The sequence below is a fragment of the Anopheles coustani genome, chromosome 3 (assembly GCF_943734705.1).
Source record: "Anopheles coustani chromosome 3, idAnoCousDA_361_x.2, whole genome shotgun sequence".
NCBI lineage: Eukaryota > Metazoa > Arthropoda > Insecta > Diptera > Culicidae > Anopheles > Anopheles coustani.
In genome coordinates, this window is record NC_071288.1 from 45,581,282 (window position 1) to 45,603,453 (window position 22,172).

At 48.2% G+C, this 22,172-nt stretch overlaps 1 protein-coding gene across 1 annotated transcript; it reads right to left on the bottom strand.

The window, feature by feature from the left end:
* Window positions 1–237: 237 nt before the first annotated feature.
* LOC131262003 (serine-rich adhesin for platelets) lies at window positions 238–21,713 on the bottom strand. Its single transcript, XM_058263897.1, has 15 exons — window positions 21,364–21,713; window positions 20,857–21,056; window positions 17,148–19,481; window positions 16,935–17,077; window positions 14,369–15,024; window positions 14,031–14,159; window positions 13,801–13,927; window positions 13,593–13,717; window positions 12,977–13,140; window positions 9,649–9,894; window positions 8,251–8,255; window positions 5,714–6,378; window positions 3,952–5,623; window positions 1,115–3,840; window positions 238–355 (listed from the first exon to the last, which is right to left on the bottom strand). The coding sequence occupies exons 1-15, from the start codon at window positions 21,516–21,518 to the stop codon at window positions 238–240; spliced, it is 9,465 nt and encodes a 3,154-aa protein (XP_058119880.1). The 5' UTR covers window positions 21,519–21,713.
* Window positions 21,714–22,172: the final 459 nt, after the last annotated feature.

The following is a 22,172-nucleotide window of genomic DNA, read 5'->3' on the forward strand; positions in this document are numbered from 1 at the left end:
AGATGGGGGCTTGCTAAATGTTTCGTTCTTTGAAGACAGTTATTACTATTGCAGCGTAGTCTACTTTACCTCACGGTTGCGAGGCCGCTTTGGGGAAAAGAAAGCCGATAGGAAGGCAGGCTAGAAGCAGGCAGATTAGGAAAAGCCCGACCGCGATCATCCTAGCGGCAGGGAAAGCATAAAGTTCCGGTAAAGGGCAGTACGGTGACGGTGGGGGGATGGGCTGGCGGAATGGCTTCACAATCGGGCGTCGGTGTGACGATGGTGCGATTGGCCACGCGTGTTGCCAGCGGTGGAGGTAGTGCACCGGAGCAAGAGGGAATAGAGTCGGCTTTTGATTAGTTGCACTGCGTTGCTAGGATGTTTGCGGTAACGAAAATTGCGTTAATTCGTTCAAGTAGTTTTATAGACTTTCCGAAGATATCGGGGAACAGTGAACAAGAGAATTGATTTAACCTTTAGTTACACATCCGTTTGAACATTTACATTTGGTTAAATTTACAAGCAACAACACTATTAAAAAAACAGCAAGGTATGCCTCGTACCGTAGAACACAAACGGCGTTCGTAAAGGCGGTCGAAAACTAGAAAGTTATTCTGACCCTGACCGGAAACATAATGAACTAGATGCAAGCAGGTTTCCATTACAAAGAACTCGAAAGATATTAGAACACATTTGTAGCCTGAAGAAGAAGGAATGTGTAGGAAGAAACTCGCATTGCATAAGGATCTAATTCGTAAAGAATTTTCTATTGTATATAGCATTGGATTTCGCACCACTATTTAAGAATTCTTTCAACTAAACTGAAATATGAACAGGTTTTTGTTTACACTTGCGACTAGGAAACGAAATACCTAATCTACTAATTGCTTTATCTCAGACATTTGCCTAGGTTTGTCGGTTTGTAGAAGTTCTGCCCAAAAACCGGTGAGATGATTTGGTTTGACTAAAAAGAGTTTGGTGAAAAGCTCAAAATAAAATGTTTTGTCGATCCCAAAAAGGATAGCCGTGCACTCATCAAACATTTTGGCCCAACCATGACTGGACATATACATATTCACACAGAGAATGAACGGGACGCGAACATGCGGCCCGCTGTCAGGATAATACTTACTTGGTTAGTGTTCCACTATCGTACCGGCCACCGTAGCGTCCTGCGTCGCGCAATGCCGTTGGTGTCAGGAGCGAGCTGCTGCGCGCCTCATACGCCCGGATCGTTCGCGGTGGCGCTCCACTGGTTGTTGCACCACCACTGCTGCTTCCACCGCTACCTCCACCAGCACCAGCACCAGCACCGTAGTTATCCGACGCGGACAGCGTAGTCGACGAGGAGGAGGAAGCCGTTGCCGATCCGTGGTTGCCGCCGTCCGCGCGATTGTCCCTATCCTTGAGCAGATCTAGCGCGATCGACGAAGAGGACGAAGCTATATTAGTGCCGTAGCAGGATGAGGAAGCGGCGCCACCGACTCCACCGCCGCCCACGAACGACGAACGACGCTTCGGTGTGTAGGACGCCCCGTACGCCGCCGCCGCCGACGACGACGACGGAGTGCCTTCGTAGTATGTGTTGCGTGTGTACTTGTGGTGTTGGCTGTTGTTGTTGTTGTTGTTGTTGTTGTTGTTGTTGTTGATGATGTTACTGTTGTGGCGGTGGAGGTGGAGATTGTTGTTGTAGTTGAAACCATCGGTCAGCGGATCGTCGTCGGTCGCTCGGTCGAGGAGCCGCCGCGAACCGGTTCGTGACAACAGCGACGAAGCAGTCGTAGCGGACGCTTGCTGAACCGGATGGTAGTGATGGTGATGGTGTAGTAGGTGGTGGTGGTGATGGTTTGCCAGCTGGTGATAGTCCTGGCCGCCGCCCGTTGCCAGGGGAACGTCCAGGCTACTCTGACGCAGCTGGCGCACGCTTCGGTTCGATTTACTCAGGTTCACCATCGTGGCGTAGCGATTGTGGTGACTGTGGAGATGATCGCCACTGCGACCAACCGTGGCATACCCGTCGTACTTACCGCCACCGCCGTAGGGGTCCTTTGACGAGGACCGCAGCAGGTAGGACGAGGATCCACCTCGCGTAAGTGATTTCTCGCGTGTGAAGCTGCTACTACTGGTCGCACCACCGCCTGCACCGTAGTACCCGTAGCTTCCACCGTCCTTGCTAGCTGATGCGGTCGCCTGCGGTCCACTACCATTCGTACCCAACAGGTTACTCGCCGAGGCTCGTTTGGCCGGTTTCTTCTCGTTGAAACGCGTGTAGAAGCTCTTACGTCGGATCCGCTCGATGACGCTCTCCGTGTCCGGATCTACTGGGGAGACAGAGGTCAGTTGGGGGGTGGTTAGTAGCCGCGATTGGCGCCGGGACACGGACGACGACGACGCCGGTGACACGGACGCGTGCATCGGGTGGCCACCGAGCAGCTCGTCCGAGCACACCGACCAGCTGTCAAAGTACAGCTCGCGTTCCTCCGACGGCGAAAGGAACGTGCTGGACGAGTTGTCGTCGTACGGACTACTTCGCGAACCAGAGGAGTAGTTGGTGATGCTATCGTACGACGGTGTCAGTGTGCAGTAGAGATTGATATTATTTTCGTGGTTGTTGTTGTTGTTGTTGTTGTTGCTCATGCTATTATATCCTGACGAAGCCGTCGTACCGCCCGTTGACCCTAGTGTCATCTCGCAGGGTAACGGCGGGGGGTAGCTATAGTTATTATTGCTGCTACCTCCATTACCCATCGTAGCAACCGATGCTGCGGTTGGTGTGTTGCTAGTGTAACCGGTGGTAGTGGTGGTGGTGGTGTTGTTGTTCACGCAAGCCTTATTTGCTAGTGCTAGACTATTGCTACTAGGATTGCTGATGTAATTATTGTTGGCATGGTGGGAATTCTGGTGGTAGGGGTGCTGTTGTTGTTGTTGTGTTGTCGGTATGTTGCTACTGTGGTGATTACAGCTGTTCGCCCGCTGCAGGCGCTTCAGTTTTTCCGTCGCCGAGTGTACGGCCTGCTCGAGATCGATCGTCAGCGCACGGGCCCGGCCCCTTCGGTCCGGTTCTTCGCGGGAAGGAGCACTGCTGTTCGGCTGCTTCCGGCCGGGCCTGCCACCAGTCTCACCGGCGTTTTCACCCTCGCTACCACCATGGGGTGGCGGCGTTTGGCAATCTTTCTCGCAACCGGGATAGCCATACTTAACCGGTATCTGCGATATCGAAGACGGGCGGGCACCGGGCGGTGCCACCCTAAACTTACGCTGCTCACCGTCACCACCGCCATCCCCGTTGGAGAGTGTGCTCCCGGCGGTGGTCGGGTACTGGGGTAGCACGGTGTCACTACGGGCACCACCGTACGCCTTCTGGCGGACCACCGAACCAGATCCGGCCGATGATTTCGACGGCTGCAGTTCGGCGACCTCCCGCAGCCTGTGAACGTCGCGCTCGATCGGCTGCATCAGGTCGGGCATATCGGGACGGCGCGGGGAAGTCGGGCCATCGTCCGACCGACCACCCATCACGATGTGGCTAGACGACTTGGTATTAAGAAGACGGTTATTGCGTGAATCTTTCTCAATTTTCCTAAAAAGCCCCAGTACCTTGGTGACGCCACACCGGTTGAACGTGCCCGGCATCTCCTCCACGCTGACGGCCCGCTTGATCAGCTTCGATTCGGTCAACTCGGGCACGCGCGGCCCCGTCGACAGTTCGCGCAGGTTCCGTATCACCGAGTCGATGCGCGACTTGCGCGTCGAACCTTTCTCGCCCATCGGAGCGTCGTCCGGCAAGAGCGTTGCGTTGGTGACACTCTTGCTCTTTTTCTTCTCCTTCTTCAGCGGCACCGATTGATCCGCCGCTTGCTTCGACCCTATAACATCCGGTGTGTTGGAGGTCACTTCCATCACGGAGGAGCTTCCCGGAACCATCGCCGGTACAGCTGTATCGGGGAGAAGGGCTTCGGCGGAGGCCGCCTCAATGGCTGCTGTTGCGGCAGCGGCCGCCGCAGCGGCTGCCTTCTTCTCCTTGTTGCTCTTGCTGGTGTCCCGGAACTTTTCAAACTTCTGCCCAATGCTGGCCAGAAAGCCCTGCTTGGGTTTCTTTTCTGGCGATTTCGATTTTTCCTTCGCCGCCGAAGTGGTGGTCACCGCTTCAGAGTTAACCGTCGGGGGTTCCTTGATAGTGACCGTTTTACCGGTCACTTCCTTCGCCACTGAACCCTCCTTCGTTGTTTTCCCCGGGGCAGTTTCGACGGAGGACACTACGCTGGTCACTTTGCCGTTGGTTTCGGAAGTCGACGCTTTGGAAACCTTCTTCACGATCCGTATAACCTTTTTCACCTTCTTCGGCGGACTGGTGGTTGTGCTTCCCGACGATGCTTCCACTGCCGTCGAGCCAGTTCCGTTCGATTTGATATCCTCCGACGGCTGAGATGTCGCTCCGGTACCAGAATCCTCTTTCACGACTGGACCTCCTTCGGATGTGGGTGACTTTGGTAACTTTAGATCTTTCGGAGGAGTCAGCTTTGACGAAGGGAAACTCTTTGGACGAGCGATTTTGCTGACGGCGTTCGAAGGAGTTCCCGCACTAGTAACGGCGGGAAACTCGGCAGCGACCAAGCTTGTCGATTGTTGGTCAGCCGGTAGTTCCTTTGCTTCGGAAGCGTTCGACATCGGTGCCTCGAGGGAAATGTCTCCCGCAACGGATAGCTTGGTGGTGTCCTGTCCCGGTTCCTTGCAGGGATACGATTTCGGGCGTATCAACTTGGACTCTTTCTTCTGCTTCTCCGCCGATACTGTACTGGCTGCAGCTGGACGCGGTTGGGTGGCTACATCTGGCTGTTGTTCCACTTTTTTCACCTTCTTTACCACGACCGTAGGAGTGCTGGATTCCACGCCATTGGGCGTGGCGGTTTCACTGGTTCCTGTGCTTCCGCCGGCAACCACCTTCTTCACTATCTTCACCTTTTTAACCTTGACAATCTTCTTCGTTGTAGGCTTCGGTTCTATAGACGCTGGAGCCACGACTTCAGTCGGCGTTGGTGCACCATCCATGGTGGAAGCTGTGACTTCCGTGACTGCCGGGATGGTACTATCGTCCGGCTGCGTTCCACCACAATCTGGGCATCCCGGCACACTACACTCCGACGGTGGAATCGAAGGTGGCGGCATTTCTTCACCTGCACCGGCATTCTTCAGCTGTGCCATCTGTGCCGTAAGCGACGTCATGTTGGTCAGATCCTGTAGCTGCTCCTGCAGCAGCGAGAGTGTTTCCGCCGCCGACCGGTACTGCTCCGATCTTGCCGCTGGGTCTTCCATTTCGCGGGAACGCGAAAGACTTCGCCGGTGCGCACGAACTCCACCGAACTCCTCGTCTGCGTCCGATTTTTTGTACTTCTCCAGGAAGTAGCTCAACCGATCGGTGATCGTATCGTTCGCCAGCTTCTCCCGGCGTGCTCGTCCGCTGGCGCTTCCCTCGCGCATCGTAACGAGCGGTGAGGTGGAGTCCGAGCCATTCTCCATCGCCCCAGATGCAGACTCTTCGAGGTGGTGTTGTGGTCGTTCTTCCTTCGGTGGATCGAAAAAGTCGGGCCGAAGGAAGCGTGACAGACGCTTCTGCGTTGGAGCAAGACCCTCCGCCGCCGGACTGAAGCGGTGTGGTGATGGTGTTGTTGTTGTTGATGTTGTTGTTGTGGTCATGGAGTTGGTGGTGGTGGATCCTAGTGCACGTGTCGACAGTGTGTGTGGTGAGGCCGACTTTCTCGCCTCGTACGCAGACATACCGGAGACATCGCTGGGAATGCTGGACGAACCGTACGGAGCGTACTTCTCGTACAGCGGTGTCGTACTCTGGTACGCCGGTGGTGGCGATAGGATGTCCCGCGGTTGGCTTCCACCACGCCGGCCCCCTCCTCCGGACGCACTCCAACCACCAACACCGTAGTCGGTCGCATCGACCGATCTGCTGCCGGAACTGTTGCTGTAGCTTCGCCGGTAGAGTCGCTGGTTGGCCGATGCCAGTGACGACCCTCCGCTGTTCTGGATCGAGAGGGTACGCGAGAGCTTGCGAGCCTGTTGCGGAGGTAGCTGAGCCAGCAGCTGCTCCTGGACGCGCTGTGATAGCGCCGGCGTGATGCTGGACAGGGTCTCTAGGTCACGCTTCGACAGACGCAACTGCGACAGATCGAGATCGCGCAGATCCAGATTTTCCTCCGTCGTGCCGTTGCCGGCACCGTCCGCTTCGTCTGGCTGGTGGCTCGCACCATTGGTACCGCTTGCCACGAAACCCGTTCCCTCGCCTTCGACACTACTTCTTCTTCCTCCAACCCCCAGCGCACTGGAGCTGGCGTCCTTACTCTCACCCCCGTTGTAGGCGCCGTACGCGGCCAAGGATGCCAGATCCTTGTAGAAGGAGGAGGATGAGGCGGCGGTGTTGTTGTTGTTGTTGTTGTTGTTGTTGGTGGTGGTGGTGGTGGACGGGGGAAGATGGTTAGATGATGAGTGCGGATGATAGCTATACCTATTGTTATAACTACTACGGATGCTGTTGTTGCTGCTGTTTGGCGGCGGTGGAGGTGGTGGTGGTTGCTGTTGTTGTGGTTGTTGTTGCTGATGGTGGTGATGGTGGTGGTGGTGGTAGGTTTGGTTGCTGATGCTGCTGTTATTACTACTGTTCGTTACATGGTTATTTTGTGTTTTGGATCTAGTGCCTGGAAGAGATGGATGTATGGAACAGGAGGAACACAGAATGGACAAAGAGAGAGGGAGAGAGATAGAGAGAAAGCGGGTGAGAGGTAGAGAGAAAAGACGGAAGTATGTAGGAAGGCAGCCATTTCGAGTAAGGATCGACCAGGATCGCGAGCGTTGGAAGGAGAGAAGTAGAGAGTGAGAGAAAGAGAAAGAGAGAAAGAAAAAACGAATACAGTTCGCAAACGGGAAATCGACAAATTTTGCAATAGCCAAAATGTAAGATAAGGATTTTATCATGTGTTTTTGGTTTGTTTGTTTCCAATACGATCAGATCAAATCGTCGAGCGTCAGCATCCAGGTAGAAAAGGGAAGACCGATGGAGCGAAGGAAGGATGATGATCGTCATCAATCGAAAGTAAGGAATGAGAGGATACACAAATTTTGCCTCACCAAAGCAGCAAACACATCTCGGATGGATTCTCGTCGGGGGTGGAGAACAAAAATAAATTAAAAGAAAAAATAAATTTTCAAAACAAAAGTTTTTCCCTAAACGTACTAAAAAATAAAAAAATGATATATGTTAAATGACATATGCATTTATGTATCAGTTTTTCGTCTTTATCGTTATTCGCATTACATCGAGATTGCTCTCAGTTCGATCGCCATCTACGATGCTATGCGAATAACGACAAAAACGAAAAACTGATACATAAATGCATATGTCATTTAACATATATTATTTTTTTATTTTTTAGTACGTTTAGGGAAAAACTTTTGTTTTGAAAATTTATTTTTTCTTTTAATTTATTTTATACTTTTACGTATTGAACAGAGAAAACAGGAATGATTCTTTTATATGAAAATTGTCATTAAGTTAGTTGAGTCGGAGTGTTATAATCATTATCAAACTTAAGGAAGGAGTAGAAATACACTGCCTGTTACTGCAGGATCTGGCGCAACTCGTTTTGCTTTGCAGTGAACAGAATCGCGATGTCCGAGTACCAATTTGATAATCCTTGATAGGAGTAAGAGTAGGACTGCATTCTGTTTTAACGTTTGCTATGAGTACTGAAGAAGTACTCTCGTTCTACTGCACTGCTGCGAGAGAACACAACATGCGATCTCTGAATGTCACACAGCGCTCTCCCGGCAGAGCTGCTAAAGGAGACCAGCACACTATTAGTTCAAGTGGGCCAGAACGGGATCGCCAACGCACAGTCATAATCTGGGAGCGAAAAATGTGGGTATTGCTAGCACAATCTTTCATTACTGATCTTCTATCGTTTATCTCTGTCCGATTCATATTTTGCGACATCCGGGAAGGTGAATGCATAAAAACTTTTTAATAAAAACGGAGCACCAGCACCGTAGTGGATGGGACAGCGGAGAAAGGCTCACATACTTGGAATTGGTGGCGGGGAAGTGGAAGGAAATCATGAGCACGATGTGACATTAAACATGATTCAGCTATATGATGATTGATGATGATCTATGCTGGTGTTATCGTACACTACACACCACGGGTCCTTTCGAACTGAAACTGTTGCGAGAACGAGACCGTGGCGAATTTAAATTCATACTTACCACGCCTGCGTGAAGGTATATTTCCATTCGAAATAAAACCATTTGCCTACCCGCGGTGCTTTATTAAGGAAACGTAGTTTGTGCACAGCGAAGTTTTCAGATCAATTTCTTAAAAATCGATTCGTCCTTTAACGGTGCACCTGTAGCTTACGATCTTTGCTGGTCAGAGAAGCAAATAGTAGTACTTTCAAACACAAACATAAACTTGCATGCAAAAATTATCAAACGCTACAAAACATCGAAAACAAACAGGAATTAAAAATCAAAGCAATAATATAACCATTGAGATAAGCAATTATGTAAAAACAATCACTACAACCTATTTCGGAATAAACAGAATCCCTGCGGATCTTAACGCGTGGGGTTGCGTACGGTAGTACCCTTAAAAAAAGTGTGTTTTCTTCACTGCTTTTTGTTTCCATTTTATTATCACTTTCAATAACGTAAAATAATATGTTTAAAAAAAGTCGTTACGAAACAAGGTGTTACTTACTCGATGGTAAACTATTTTTTTTTTTTCGTTTTGCACACATCAAACAAACGTCCCTACATAAAGGCTATTGGTTGTGAGAAAAGACCTGTTACAAACATGAAAGACTACAAAGATCCATGTATCAGAAAACTGGTGGAAGTTACTTAAGTACTTGCCGGTTTATTTGTTCAGCGATAAACAGTTTTGTTAGTATATATCAAAAAGGAATAGAAACTAGGAGGGGGGGGGACGAAACGTAAAAAGAATTTTTTTAAAAGAAACACATGTTAACGCATGCATTGACAACATATCACCTTCGTGTGATCGAACGATCGGTGTGTGAGTAGAGTGTTGTTTTTGTGTGTAGCTCGGTGAGTGCGATCGTTTTCTAACATTTTTGTTTCGCTTTGGGGTTTTAGATTGCGTTTTATCCTTGCCAATGCGGCCAGTTTTGGTAGTATAAGCAGTTCAGTGATGGAGAAGATAGCAAGCAACAATAACAGCACTTCATTACTTCATTCGTTTGTCGAATTATTTTCAGAGGTCACGATGGTTATTCAATCCTGGCTTCCCAATTGTCTGTTCCATTTAGCTTGTTTCGTTTTACTCCTTTATCCAAAAAGCTTCCTACTCTAAAATTCCTTGTCGTGTTTCAAACAAATGATAACTCTATTTCATTCCAGCCGATCAAAAGTTGGATCGTCGCTGAACGAGAAACATAAAAACTACTTGCTATTTGGTGCGTTAGTGTGGCAAAGAGGCATCGTATAGGCACAGTTAAGAGGTATACGGACTATGACTGTTGGGCTATTCTACAACAGTGGAGGCTGTTCTTCGCCATGTTTTTGACTCGTTATCCTTGTTCTAACGTTCTTCTCATACGCTTCACGATCGAAAGCGCCATCGGGACGATCAAATGTTGTCGCCCGGCGGAGTGCCTGTTGTTGCTGTGTTGCTGTTGTTCTTGGAGGAAGAACTGGACTTGCTAGTATTGATAGTGATGGTATTGTTGTTCTGGTTGTTGTTGTTGTTGTTGTTCTTGTTGTTGGTGGTAGAAGAATTCGTTGCTGAAGTTGTACTAGAAGCTAGGGTTGCGGGTGGAGTCGAGACTGTGTGGGAACTACTACTCGTACTGGTTTTTGGTACATGAGATAACGTAACGCGGAATCCCACTGCAATCACATAAAAAAAAGAATAACACGCAACAATGAGCATGGAATGGACTGACAACCGAAAACGACAATGAAATTATAATGAAAGGAAATCTTAAACACAGACAGACATTGCTCAGTTACAGGTGCATACAAGATTGGCCTTCTATAGCCGCTGCTGTTTAATGCAAAGGCGAAGAAAGAAGAAAACTGAACATTGAGAAAACGGTCAACATAACAGACGGGACAGAACCGTGAGGCCATCATGCTCGAGCGTATGAAACGACAATGAAACGGGAAAGTAGTACAACATAATGTTCCCGAAATGAGACTCGAACGTGAATACAGAAATGTTCCACAATGTTGCGGCAGTGTTATTATTTTTGTATGCTTATCGCAGCGAGATTCCTTTTTATGTTTTTTTTGTAAGAATAATGAATTATGAAGCCGTGAAATCGCAATGATGCCTCCACAATGGTAAGAAACAAGAATTTTTCTCCCCATGTCCAAATGCACCAGTATCGATATTTTTTGTTAATTGTGATCTGTAAATTACGTTCATGGCACTTTCAATTTCTTAAGGTACAAGTATAAGTCTTTTGAATACATTTGTTTTTCATGTCCAATTGCTTAAAACTCAATTTCTTTTCATAAAAGCCTGGTTAAAACAGGAGTACATTTCTGTATTCTTTGCGCACCAGCGACTTACTACTTCGCTAGTTTTACAATCACAAATTTACAGCGCGTTTAAACGATTATTGGTAACCTATTACCAAATATATTTTTTGAATATCTCTAATTAGTTCCTATGATTTGTTATGCATCTTCCACACAAATTAAACAGGCCAAAACAAATCAAGGACGAAATGAAAGCTCTTTAAAAATTTTACCCAATAATATGGAAAATACAGAAAATTATTAAAACGCAAACATAAATGATTTTAAGCTCATAAAAAAATGCACTCAATAATATAAGTTTACACACATACACAAAAAGACACACACACTCGCTCTAAGGACGAACATTGATAGATGGTTAAAGTTTGACAGAGAAGAAGAAAACTGGCACAACGTCGATCGAATCGACGACTGCCATGCCAGCTCGAGCTAAGAAAGATCGGGCTTCTTTCGGACAACCTTGGAGTGTTTTGTACAATCAACCAAAAATATTCCTTTAGTAAACCTCTCAATTTTTCTGACGGGTTTCTTTTGTTGTTATGTGGTAGAATTGCGTGGCTAACATTTTTTCGAATTATGTTTATATGTTTTATATAATTATTTGCCATTGATGTGTGCAATGCAGTTCTTTGGCTCTGCAAACTTTAACCATCTCTCTCGCGGAGTTTGTGCGGTGATTGTTACGAAAACGAAAAGAACAATGTTTCCACCATGATCGATCGTTTGCGGTTTTGTTTAGAAGAGCACTGATTGAATATATAGTCGAAACATAAACTTCTTCAGCGAAAAAAAAAACGAGAGAGATAATTGTTTTTATTCAATTTGAAAAAGAAACTATTTTAGCTAAAAACGTTAATAAACTAAAATGAATCTCTCTCGTCACGTTTGGCAAGGAACGACAAGTTTGAGAGGATAACTAAACAAATATTTTGGATTGACTTGCAGAGGCATTGGGTGAGAGAAAAAGAATACGGATTATTGCTTTTAAAATTCGAATACAGCTTTTGTTTTTGAGAAAGAAAAACGTAACTTTATTTAATTGACATGTTTTGCGCATCATTTGATTCGTTGTTATCTACGGTAGACAGCTAAGCAGCTTCTTTAGTCACCTCATTTTTCATATCAGCACCCTTAAAAGTTTATAAAAATTGATTGTTCTACTGTTTCTTTGCTTATCTCGTGCCATCATATTTTTTTTTATTCATCAGCCACCGATACGGGTTGGAACATTTTTCTTTTCCTTTTTTCTCGTGTCCGATTGTAAGATATATATATTATATATTATATATTTATATAAATATACGCAATACAATACCAAAAACCAAAACAAGAACGAACACGCTACGGGACTACGCTCAATCCAAACATTCTATTCGATGTCGTGTAAAAGTGTGAATTGCTTTGCCAATTAGTTCGGTCGCGGAAGAAGGCATTACTGAGGAGCCACAAAAATTAAAAAAAAAACGCTCCGTTTACCTCTATAAAGGTTTTGGGTTATGCATGGTTTGTTTTGAGTTTTTGTTCTTCTTGGATCAGTTGTGTGTATGCAATGAACCAGTGATTGTAATAGTCGCAAACGTAATAGTGAATATATAATAACTAGAGAAATTGAAAAATAGAAAACAAAAATAGCTACCTTCAATCGAGTACGCGCTTTGCAAGCCAGTCGAGTACATAAGGAATATAATGCATGTTTTAAAAAGAAAGGTATACACCTCTACAACCATCAAAAGCCCTAGAGCACACCAAAGAGATGATCATTGAACACATGGAAGCATGGTTTGGCGCATGAAGGCAACGACCGCACTTCACTTGTTGAATGAATGATAGTTCTAAGTTCACTTATCGTTTTAAATCTTTTAGATATTTTCTGTGGTCTGGCAAACTTCTCTTAATGGGTTGAAATCAAATGAAAACAGCAACAGGCTGAGATAGACTATTTCTCTTTAAATTCAATTACTCTTATCAGTTAATTGGTGCTCTTTAAATTTCAATTACTCTTATCAGTAAATTCGTGCTGCTGTTGTTGTCCTCGGCCATTGTTGCAATTGGCCCCCAACACCGTTAAAGGCCACGGTACGCACATTCAACCTCGGGGAAGGTTCATCGAGAGGGGGTGGGGAGAAGGGAGCTCAGAGCATCAAAGTAAAAATTTAAAGCGATTCTTTGCTTCTTCAGAGTTGTAGCGGTATCGATCAACAAAAATAAAGTGAAAGGTGCAAAAGTAAACAAAAAACGGTAGGGAAACACATGAGTAAAAATATCATTGTAAAACGAGCTTATGTTATCATTCCGTGAACAGCTGGCGCAGCACTCAGTCACGAGTAAAGTAAATGGCAATAGGAGCAATAGTAATATCGTAAAGTGATAGAAACAAAAACCCTATGGGTGACGACACCTACTTAAAAAAAGCTACGATATTCACCTCTTGGAAGTGTGGCTCCGCTGCGCGAAAACATTGAATCGATGTCCGTGCTCAGATCCCGCGACATGCTATGCCGCCAGGCGGCGTTGGCCCCGTGGCCTTCGTTCATGTGCCTGCGCCGATGGGAAGACAGAAGAAAAACATATTTTACCACTTCGGGATAACTTATGCAAAAGAGCAAGACAATAAAAAGAACATGAACCATAATGACTTATATTTCGAACTGAATAATGCAATTGATTTACTATAAACTATCTTAAAGTGAATAGTATCGAACATTCAAACTGATAATTTTAAATGTGGACAAACGTGAACAAATTATTAGAACAGAATAGTTGATACATTAAATTCACAATGAAGAATTCTGTCCGATAAACTGTTAATAAGTAAGTCAAATTGAAACGAAATGAAAAAGACTTGGTTGTTGGTTTGCTATTATTTGTTTTCCTTAAATCAAAACAAGTAAAACGTATAAGTATATACACAGAGTACCTACACAGATTGTAAGACCTATCGCCCTAAATAAGGTAACTAAGCTAAATCGCCATAAATTGCAGTCTTGTGGGGATCCTTTAAATAGCGGTGGTGCATGGCAATATGCTAACCCAATACATACCTTCCGAATGGATCCTGATGCCAGAAGGGGGCCTGCGTTTGACGCAGATTGTTCATGAACCGTGACGCTGGGAATCGCGGCGAATTGACATCGTTTACGTTGAGACGATTGGTAAGGGCACGAACCTAGGCGGTGGAAAGGAGATAATGACACATGAAATCGATCGGTGTTAGTTTAAATGCATCTATGTCTTTTTCCCGGCACTCACCCGAGAAAGAAGCGTGGAGAAGAGATTTTCGGCAGTCAAAATTTCGAAGCCGTCGTCGTCGTCCTCTTCACCAGAGCTGGCCGAATCGTTCGGGTCCACCGTACCACGTTTCGATGGTCGCGAGCTCCTGTGGAAGCGAAAGCGGGACAAAGCGAGAAGAATGAAATTGAATCGATGCATTGGACTGAACTGGCCGTGTGGCCAGCGTGAACTCCTTCTATCCTACGTACCTTAAACGATGCATCGTGTTGAATTTCGGTTCCTCGGAATCGCTTTCACGTCCCAACGAGGTATGTCGGTTCAGTCGTGGGAAAGGTGATGCATCTCCACCTTCGCCTTCGTTTTCCATTAGTAGCGAACTAAGCGGGGACGAAAGAAAAAGGGATTTGTGATTTAAATCATCAAAATGATGAATTGAACTCCCCTTTGAGACCCTTTTGGTTTGGTTGACCAAAAACAAATCAAGTATAAAAAAAAAGCATCAGTATCAAGAAAAGAGTTTTGATAGAGATATTTGGGTTTGACCTTTGGTTTCACATTAAAATTAGGTAACAGATGCGATAATTACCCTAGTCGACGTGGGCGACCGATGCGTGGTTTCATTCCGAAGCCTGCTCCGGCAGCGGCAGCGCCACTCGCGTTCGTAGCGGCGGACATGTTTGACTCGGACGGTTCCAAACTGTTGGCACGTGGCGTCACGAATCCACCGCCCTCGACCGCGATCGGGATAATATACTCCCGTGGGCTCTTCTTGATCGGCATCGTCGTGCTGCCACTGTTGCTGATCGTGCCCGCCGACATGATGCCGGAAGCGTTCGTGGAAATCGGTCCCTGCGAGATGGTGTTGTCCGAGTCGTTCGAATCGTTGGTCGACTGGCGGGATAGGGTGCCGGCTCGTGATGGGACGTTCGATGAAGTCACACCGCCGTAACCAGCACCGTAGCCAGCACCGGACATGGTGCGCTGGTATGCGGGTGGCTTTTGCTGCTGCGCTGCCGCGAATGCCGAAGACCCTTGCTGGTCCCGGCCCTGAGGTTCCAGGCTGTTTGCACGCTGGTGCAGATGCTGCTGGTGCTGGTGGGCCATCGGGGCGAAGGCGGGCGGAAGCTCGCGTCCGATCGGGGCACTGCGAAGGTCCGGCATCTGGTGCTGCACTTCGGTTGAGAAACGCATCGGCGGGAAGGCAACGGGCGGTTGAACTGACGGCTGCATGCGTTGTTCGGCCTGACGTAGGAGACAACCGATAAAAGAAATATATTTTTTAATTTTATCTATCATAATGAGTGCGGTTATCAGTCCACCTTGTCTTTTTCCATGGATTTTTGAGGATGTGCTTCGACAATCCACTCTAAAATTACAGTTAGACGTAACGATGGCATTAGATAGCAATAGCGAGAAGTGAGCGAGCGATGGGAGGGCGAAAATGAGATGCACTGTGCTGACGCGTCAGGTTCCCCTTTACAGCGTAGAAATTTCCCCTTAACCGCTATGCTGTTGCTAAGGGAAACCAAATACCGTATGCGTGATAATGTTTGCACCACCGTGTACCCCATTTACCGTATGCGTAATAATGTTTGCACCATCGTAGTAAAATAGCTTCCGTTTTCTCTGGGCATACAAAAGGAAATGAAACGTTTTCGTGATTTTGGTGACAATTTCGAATCGAACATTGCATTTACTCTTGGGAAAGGTGGCAACGAGATGAAAATAACCAACGCAGAATAAAATTAATAATAAAACTACTTCCATAAGGTTGAGCACAGTAAACGGGACTTTAACCGGGCCCTGTAAACGGGCCGTATTACCGGGCCCTGAAAACGGGCCATGTTACCGGGCCCTGAAAACGGGCCGTGTTACCGGGCCGTGTTACCAGGCCATGTAACGGTGTCCTGTAAATTGGCCGGGATACCTGGCTCTGTAAACGGGTCCTGTTAACGGGCCGTGTCACCGGGCCATGTAAATGGATTCTGCAACCGTGTCCTGTAAACGGACCGTGTTACCGTGTCATGTAAACGGGTCATGTAAACAGGTCCTGTAAACGGGTCCTGTAAATGGGCAATGTAACCGGGCCATGTAAACGGGCCGTGTTACCGAGCCCTGCAAACGGGCCGTGTTACCGGGCCCTGTAACCGGGCCGTTTTACCGGGCCCTGTAACCGGGCCATGTAAACGGGTTCTGCAAGTGGGCCGTGTAACCGGGCCGTTTTACCTAGTCCACTCTAAAATTACGCTTAGAGGTAACGATGGCATTAGATAGCAATAGCGAGAAGTGAGCGAGCGATGGGAGGGCGAAAGTGAGATGGACTGTGCTGACGCGTTAGGTTCCCCTTTACAGCGTAGAAATTTCCCCTTAACCGCTAGCCGGTTGCTAAGGGAAACCAAATACCGTATGCGTAAAAATGTTTGCACCACCGTGTACCCCATGTACCGTATGCGTAATACTGTTTGCACCATCTTACTAAAATAGTTTCCGTTTTCTCTGGGCATACAAAAGGAAATGAAACGTTTTCGTGATTTTGGGGACAATTTCGAATCGAACATTGCATTTACTATTGGGAAAGGTGGCAACGAGATGAAAATAACCAACGCAGAATAAAATTAATCATAAAACTACTTCCATAAGGTTGGGCCCAGTAAACGGGACTTTAACCGGGCCCTGTAAACGGGCCGTATTACCGGGCCCTGCAAACGGGCCGTGTTACCGGACCCTGAAAACGGGCCGTGTTACCAGGCCATGTAACGGTGTCCTGTAAATTGGCCGGGTTACCTGGCTCTGTAAGCGGGTCCTGTAAACGGGTCCTGTAAATGGGCAATGTAACCGGGCCATGTAAAAGGGCCGTGTTACCGGGCCCTGCAAACGGGCCATGTTACCGGGCCCTGTAACCGGGCCGTTTTACCGGGCCCTGTAACCGGGCCATGTAAACGGGACGTGTTACCGCCGTTTACCGGGCCCTGCAAACGGGCCGTGTTACCGGGCCATGTAACCGGGCCATGTAAACGGGCCCTGTAACTGGGACCTGTAAACGGGCACTGTAACCTGGCCCTGTAAACGGGCCCTGTAACTGGGCCGTGTAACCGGGCCGTTTTACCTAGTTTGTATAAAAAAAAATACAGGCATAACTATGCAGTACTTACCTTTGTCTGTGCATCTCCCAGCAGCTCGAGGGGCTTGTTGGACAGCTTTCGTCGGGGAAGCGTGGCAGATTTCAGTGTGATTTCGGCGTGTGAAGTTTTCGTCTCATCTCGCGGCGTGCTCGGGATGCTACCGAACAACACTTCTGATAATTAAACGTAAGAGAAGATTTTTTGAAACAACCACACAACAACACAGTCGTACAAAATACTCACTTCTCGGGATGGACATTGTCTCGATGGGTTTGTTGATGCCGAGCGTGCCAGTCGTCGAGCGGCCGTTGGCCCCGAACGGCATCGGTGGCTTACGCAGCCGCCCGATCGGGATGGCGTTGCCAATGATTTCCCGTGCGTTCTTAAGCTTCCGCTCGCGCTCGTTGTCCTCCATCATTGAAACGCTCTCCGTGCGGGCGCACAGCTGATCGATGGTGGGCGTTGTCGGTGCGCTTGTGTCGCTCGTTTTAGCTCGACTAAGCATAGCGATCGAGTTTTCCATCGAACGCCGGGCATCCTCGAGCGAGAAGCTACCGACCGAGCTCTTCGAGTCGCTTTCCTTCACCTCGTCGTCCGATTTGCCACTGGTGGTCAGCGAAGGGGACTCCGTTGACCGACAGTCGTCGTGGGACTGCTGGAAGCCCGAAATGCTCTTGATCGGCCCGGACGTCGGGGGTGGAGTGGCCTCCGGCTGAAGTTCCGGTTCGTGTAATTTCCGCTGCTGAGCGTCCACCAGTGTAGATGCAGACGGTGGAGGCTTGGTGAAGGTGGCCGAGTTGCTGAGGCCAGTCTTTCGTTCGAACTCCTTCTTATAGTTACCCACCGTCGGCACGCCTCCGCCTGGGAGCACAAATTTCTTGAACTTGTCCGACCCGGCCGGCTGCTGCTGCTGATGTTGGTTCATGGCCTGGAACTTCTCCGCAGTCTCGAGGATGCGTGACTTTCGCCGTTCGGCCGTTCGAGCGAGACTTTCGTCTGGCAGGCTGCTCTTGCGCTCGACGCCGCTGCTGGCCGACCGATGGGCGGACCCGACCGGATGTTGTGTGTTCACCTCATTGATGGCCGAGGATAGATCGGTGGTTTTGTTCTTGCCAAATACCTTCCGAACGGCCGGTATAGCTGACGACGCTGGCTTCGACTCGCTGTTATCACCAGCCTTCTCCAACTTCTCCAGCTTCGCTCGAACACTCGAGACAGTTTTGACGGGTGCTTCGGATGTGGGAGTGCTTGCAGCCGACGCCGATGTTCCATTGGCACTGACCGGTGGTGGTGGCTCGGAGGATGGATCGACTTTCGTTGTTGATTGTACTGCTTGAGCTTTGGATTGATGCGGTTGGGCGGCTGCCTCTAGTAGCAACTCATCACACATGTTTTCGAGGTTCTGCAAATCCTCCAGCACGTCAGTCGCCTCGACCAGCTTGCCACTAGGGGCTTCGGTGGAACGAATCGGTTCCTGCTGTCCAACAGCTTCTTCCGCTGCTGGCTGCGCTTCACTTGTCTTCTGCGTCTCCACGGGCTGCTCCAGCTCAGCCTCCTTGGCTCCCTGCTGCTCCTCTTCCTCCATGTCCATCACCTCCGGAATGCGCGGCTGTGAAGGCGACGGATCCGCCCTGTCCTTCTTCTTTACCGCGCCGGTAGCATTCTCAGTCGAAACCGTCGTCTCAAGCTTCCGCTTCGTCTGTGCCGGACTGCCCGCCGTTGCTTCGGCCGGTGTGATGGTGCGCGTCGGCGATGGCATAAGGGCAGCTTCACCGCCCGCCGCCACCATATCCAGTATTCGCCGTTCCGCCTCCGTTCCACCCATGTCGACGATCGAACCAACCGAGTGGCTTCGCTGGATGCGATCCTTCGCCTTAGCCTCGTCCTGTCCGTTGCCGACGAGTAGCTGGTCGGCCGTGACCGAGGGTGGTGCCAGCGACAGCAGGACATCCAACCGGACCGGTGTCTGGTTTGCCAGCTCCTCCGCCAGATCGAGACAGGACTCATCGTAGCCCTCGTTCACCCACCAGTGGTTGCAGATTTGCTCGATATTGGCACGCTGTCGCGGACACACGGTCAGCATTTCACGGATCAGTGGTGACGCCCGGGACGGTTTCTTCGGCTCAAAATAATCACCCTGGCTGATCTGCTTCACCAGCCGCTTGAAGTTCGCCCCATCGAAGGGCATCGCACCGTACACGAGGGTGTAGAGTAGCACGCCCAGCGACCAACAGTCCACCTCCGGCCCCAGATACGGTGTCCCCTTCACGATCTCCGGCGAGGCGTACAGCGGAGAGCCACAGAAGGTGGCCAGCAACCGCTGCTCGTCAAACACGTTCGACAGTCCGAAGTCAGCAATCTTCGCGTTGCCATTCTCGTCCAACAGGATGTTCTCCAGCTTCAGATCGCGGTGGCAAATTTTGTGCTTGTGACAGTAGTAGATGGCCGTGGCCACCTGGCGGAAGATGCGTCGTGCCTCCTCCTCCGCCAGCACCTTCCGCTCGGAGAGGTAATCGTACAGTTCGCCGCCGGCCGCGAACTCCATGACTAGTACCATTTTCTCACGGTTTTCAAATACTGCCAACGAGAATAGAGGAAGAGTCAGAAAATATGACGGTTTAATTCAAACGGAGGCTCGTTTTACTGCAGAAAAACCGAAATTTTACGGGAATTTGTCGATATGTGTATTAAAAATATAAGGCAGAAGTGATACAAGCGTTTAGAAAATGGACCTCCATGTTAATTTGCTTCTCTTTTTTCAGTTTGATCAATCATCAAACTGTCTCTGTCGCACCCGGTTTTCTCTCCAATCAAAGTCCCTATTTTTTCTCTTTTTCTCGTAGTGCTAGTACTTCTTCAGAAGTATTTCGGTTTAATCTGTCTAGTAGGCCATACTTCTCCCGATTGTCGTTGCCGACTAGCTTTGCTAATTGTTTCGATTTTTTTTACTCCACTACACTACACTACAATGACGTGTAATCGTTTGATGAGACGCCCGAAATTTACAGAAAGTCCATCAACGGCTCCTAGGGAGCGTGTCCCTTAGTGTTTAATACGTTGGCAAAAACAAAACGAAACAACCTTTCAGTATATTTGTCTCGCACAAACACAAAAAACAAAAGTGTTGACCTCATTGAATTAAATATGACACAATTGCTGTTGAAACACGCACATTAAATATCGCTTTAAATTCATCCCCCTTGTGATGCGGTATAATCCATTCCAATGGCAGCCAAACCCAACCAGCCTCTACGAAATGGCTGAATTATGTCACCATGGCAACAAACGGTGCGATTAGCATATTCTAATTACCATCGATTCTGATTATCACAGCGCTATTCGCCTAATTTTCCGTAACCCAAGACCAGTACCGACCGAACCAACCGAACTGGGCCATTTTTCTCATCCGCTATCACGTTGCGCTTATGCCGGGGGGGGGGGGGGTGTTTTAATCAAATCACGACAGTCTTTCGGTGTTCCGGGGATGTGGGGGTACTGAACTGAAATGAATTGGGTCGAGGTTCCCCATTTCGTTATCATTTAATCATAGTTGGACCAATCTTGGATCCTTTTTCTCTCCCTCTCTATCTTGCACATACACCCACACACATGTCGACACATTAGAAAGATCAGGTCGACTACCGACCGAGCGCAAGCGTCCTATACAAAACTAATTATCTTTTATCTCCGCAGCCTTCACGTCTGCGACCTCGACACCATGGCATCTATTGGGCGACCTCAAATCTAAGGGTGGCCTCCAACCATTCCCGGTGACCTCCGTCGTGGAGTAGCGTCCGTAGGTCACAATAAGGGATGAAGGAAAAATGGAACGTTACCCCGCCCGATGTCCGACTGCGATCCTCTTTGCAATACACGCTTCGAAACACACTGGACAACATGCCTCCTCATCAATCCCGGGATGGGTGGGACGACGACGGGGGTAGTGACATACCTTCGTAAATGTGTATTATGTTGGGATGCTGCACGGAGCTCATAATCTGCACCTCCCGCCGTATCCGAATGAGATCAGCTTCCGTTTCGATTTTGCTCTTCTTGATGGTTTTGATGGCCACCTCCTGGCCGGTTTCCTTGTTGATGCCGAGCTGCACCTTGCCGTACGTGCCCTGGCCGAGCTTTTTGATGATGTCGAATCTGGGTGTGGAGCAAGGCCATCATCATCGTCATCGTCGGCGCCGTAGTCGGGAAAATGGACCACATTCGTGCAAGAAAAAAAGAGAAGAAAACCAAGATTGAATGAAAAAAGGGCAACCCACAAACAAACAAATAAAAATTGAATTAAACCTCAATTTGCCCAATCAAAGTGATTCTCCGAGCCGGGGAAAGTCGGTTCATATTTTTTGTTCTATCTTTTGGGTGTTGAGCACGAAGCAAACTTTTCCTGCTTTGCAAACCCAATCCTCCCCCTCCCCCTACACACCCACCCCACCCGTATACTGACCTCTGGCGAAGTTTTTTCCTGTGATTGTTCATCTTCACGGTACCGGTGTTCTCTATGCCGCTCATGATGTTCTCTATCGTGGCCTTCTGGGGCGGGTACTGTTGGGGCGAGGGCGGCATCGCCTCGCCGCCCTCCACCTGCTCTCCTATCACCATGTTGTTTTTGCTTTATAAACTATTTTATTATATCCTCCTATAAATCCGCTCCGTTTTATTTTCCTTCTGTGCGCAATGTTTTGTTTTTGTTTGCCCCCCCACCTTTTTTATAGCTACACAATCCACTCGCTATCACTAGTGTTGCGTCGTTCGGGAACAACTGATTCCAGTTGTCCTACCCGGCTGCCTCGGGCACTGCGCGGCCGTAGAAACGTGGCGCGGAGGGACTTCAGCTTGAACTGAAACAAACCACTCGATCGAGGAGTTTCCCGTCTCCGTCGAGGAAGACTGAAGCGTGGTTTTTGTTGCTTTTCATAAATACACTCTTCCGCCGGCACATACACGCACGCACACTAGCACACTACACACCGCCTACACAGAGACACTCTTGAATGATTGGTTATATACTACAGAGGATGGGTGAGATTTATTGCAACGTTGATCTCTGAGGATGAGAAAAAAAGAACGTCGTTAAAATATGATATAAATTATGGACATTTTTATAGATTTACATAATTTCAGAAGTAAGAGAAATGCCTAATTTTTCATAGCATAGATTTTTTTTAGATCGAAAAATTAACTATTCTCTTATGATCTATATTATAGAAACAATTCTACACACCATTCATTCATTCTTTCCCAATTATACTTTGC

Bases quoted from the DNA above. Each gene is read 5' to 3' on its own strand.
- LOC131262003 (XM_058263897.1), bottom strand. From the start codon at position 21,518: ATGGTGATAGGAGAGCAGGTGGAGGGCGGCGAGGCGATGCCGCCCTCG. The intron at 15,025-16,934 runs GTAAGTACTGCA...CTCCTACGTCAG, and splicing joins TGGGAGATGCACAGACAAAG to GCCGAACAACGCATGCAGCC. The intron at 5,624-5,713 runs GTCGACACGTGC...ACACCGCTTCAG, and splicing joins TCGGCCTCACCACACACACT to TCCGGCGGCGGAGGGTCTTG.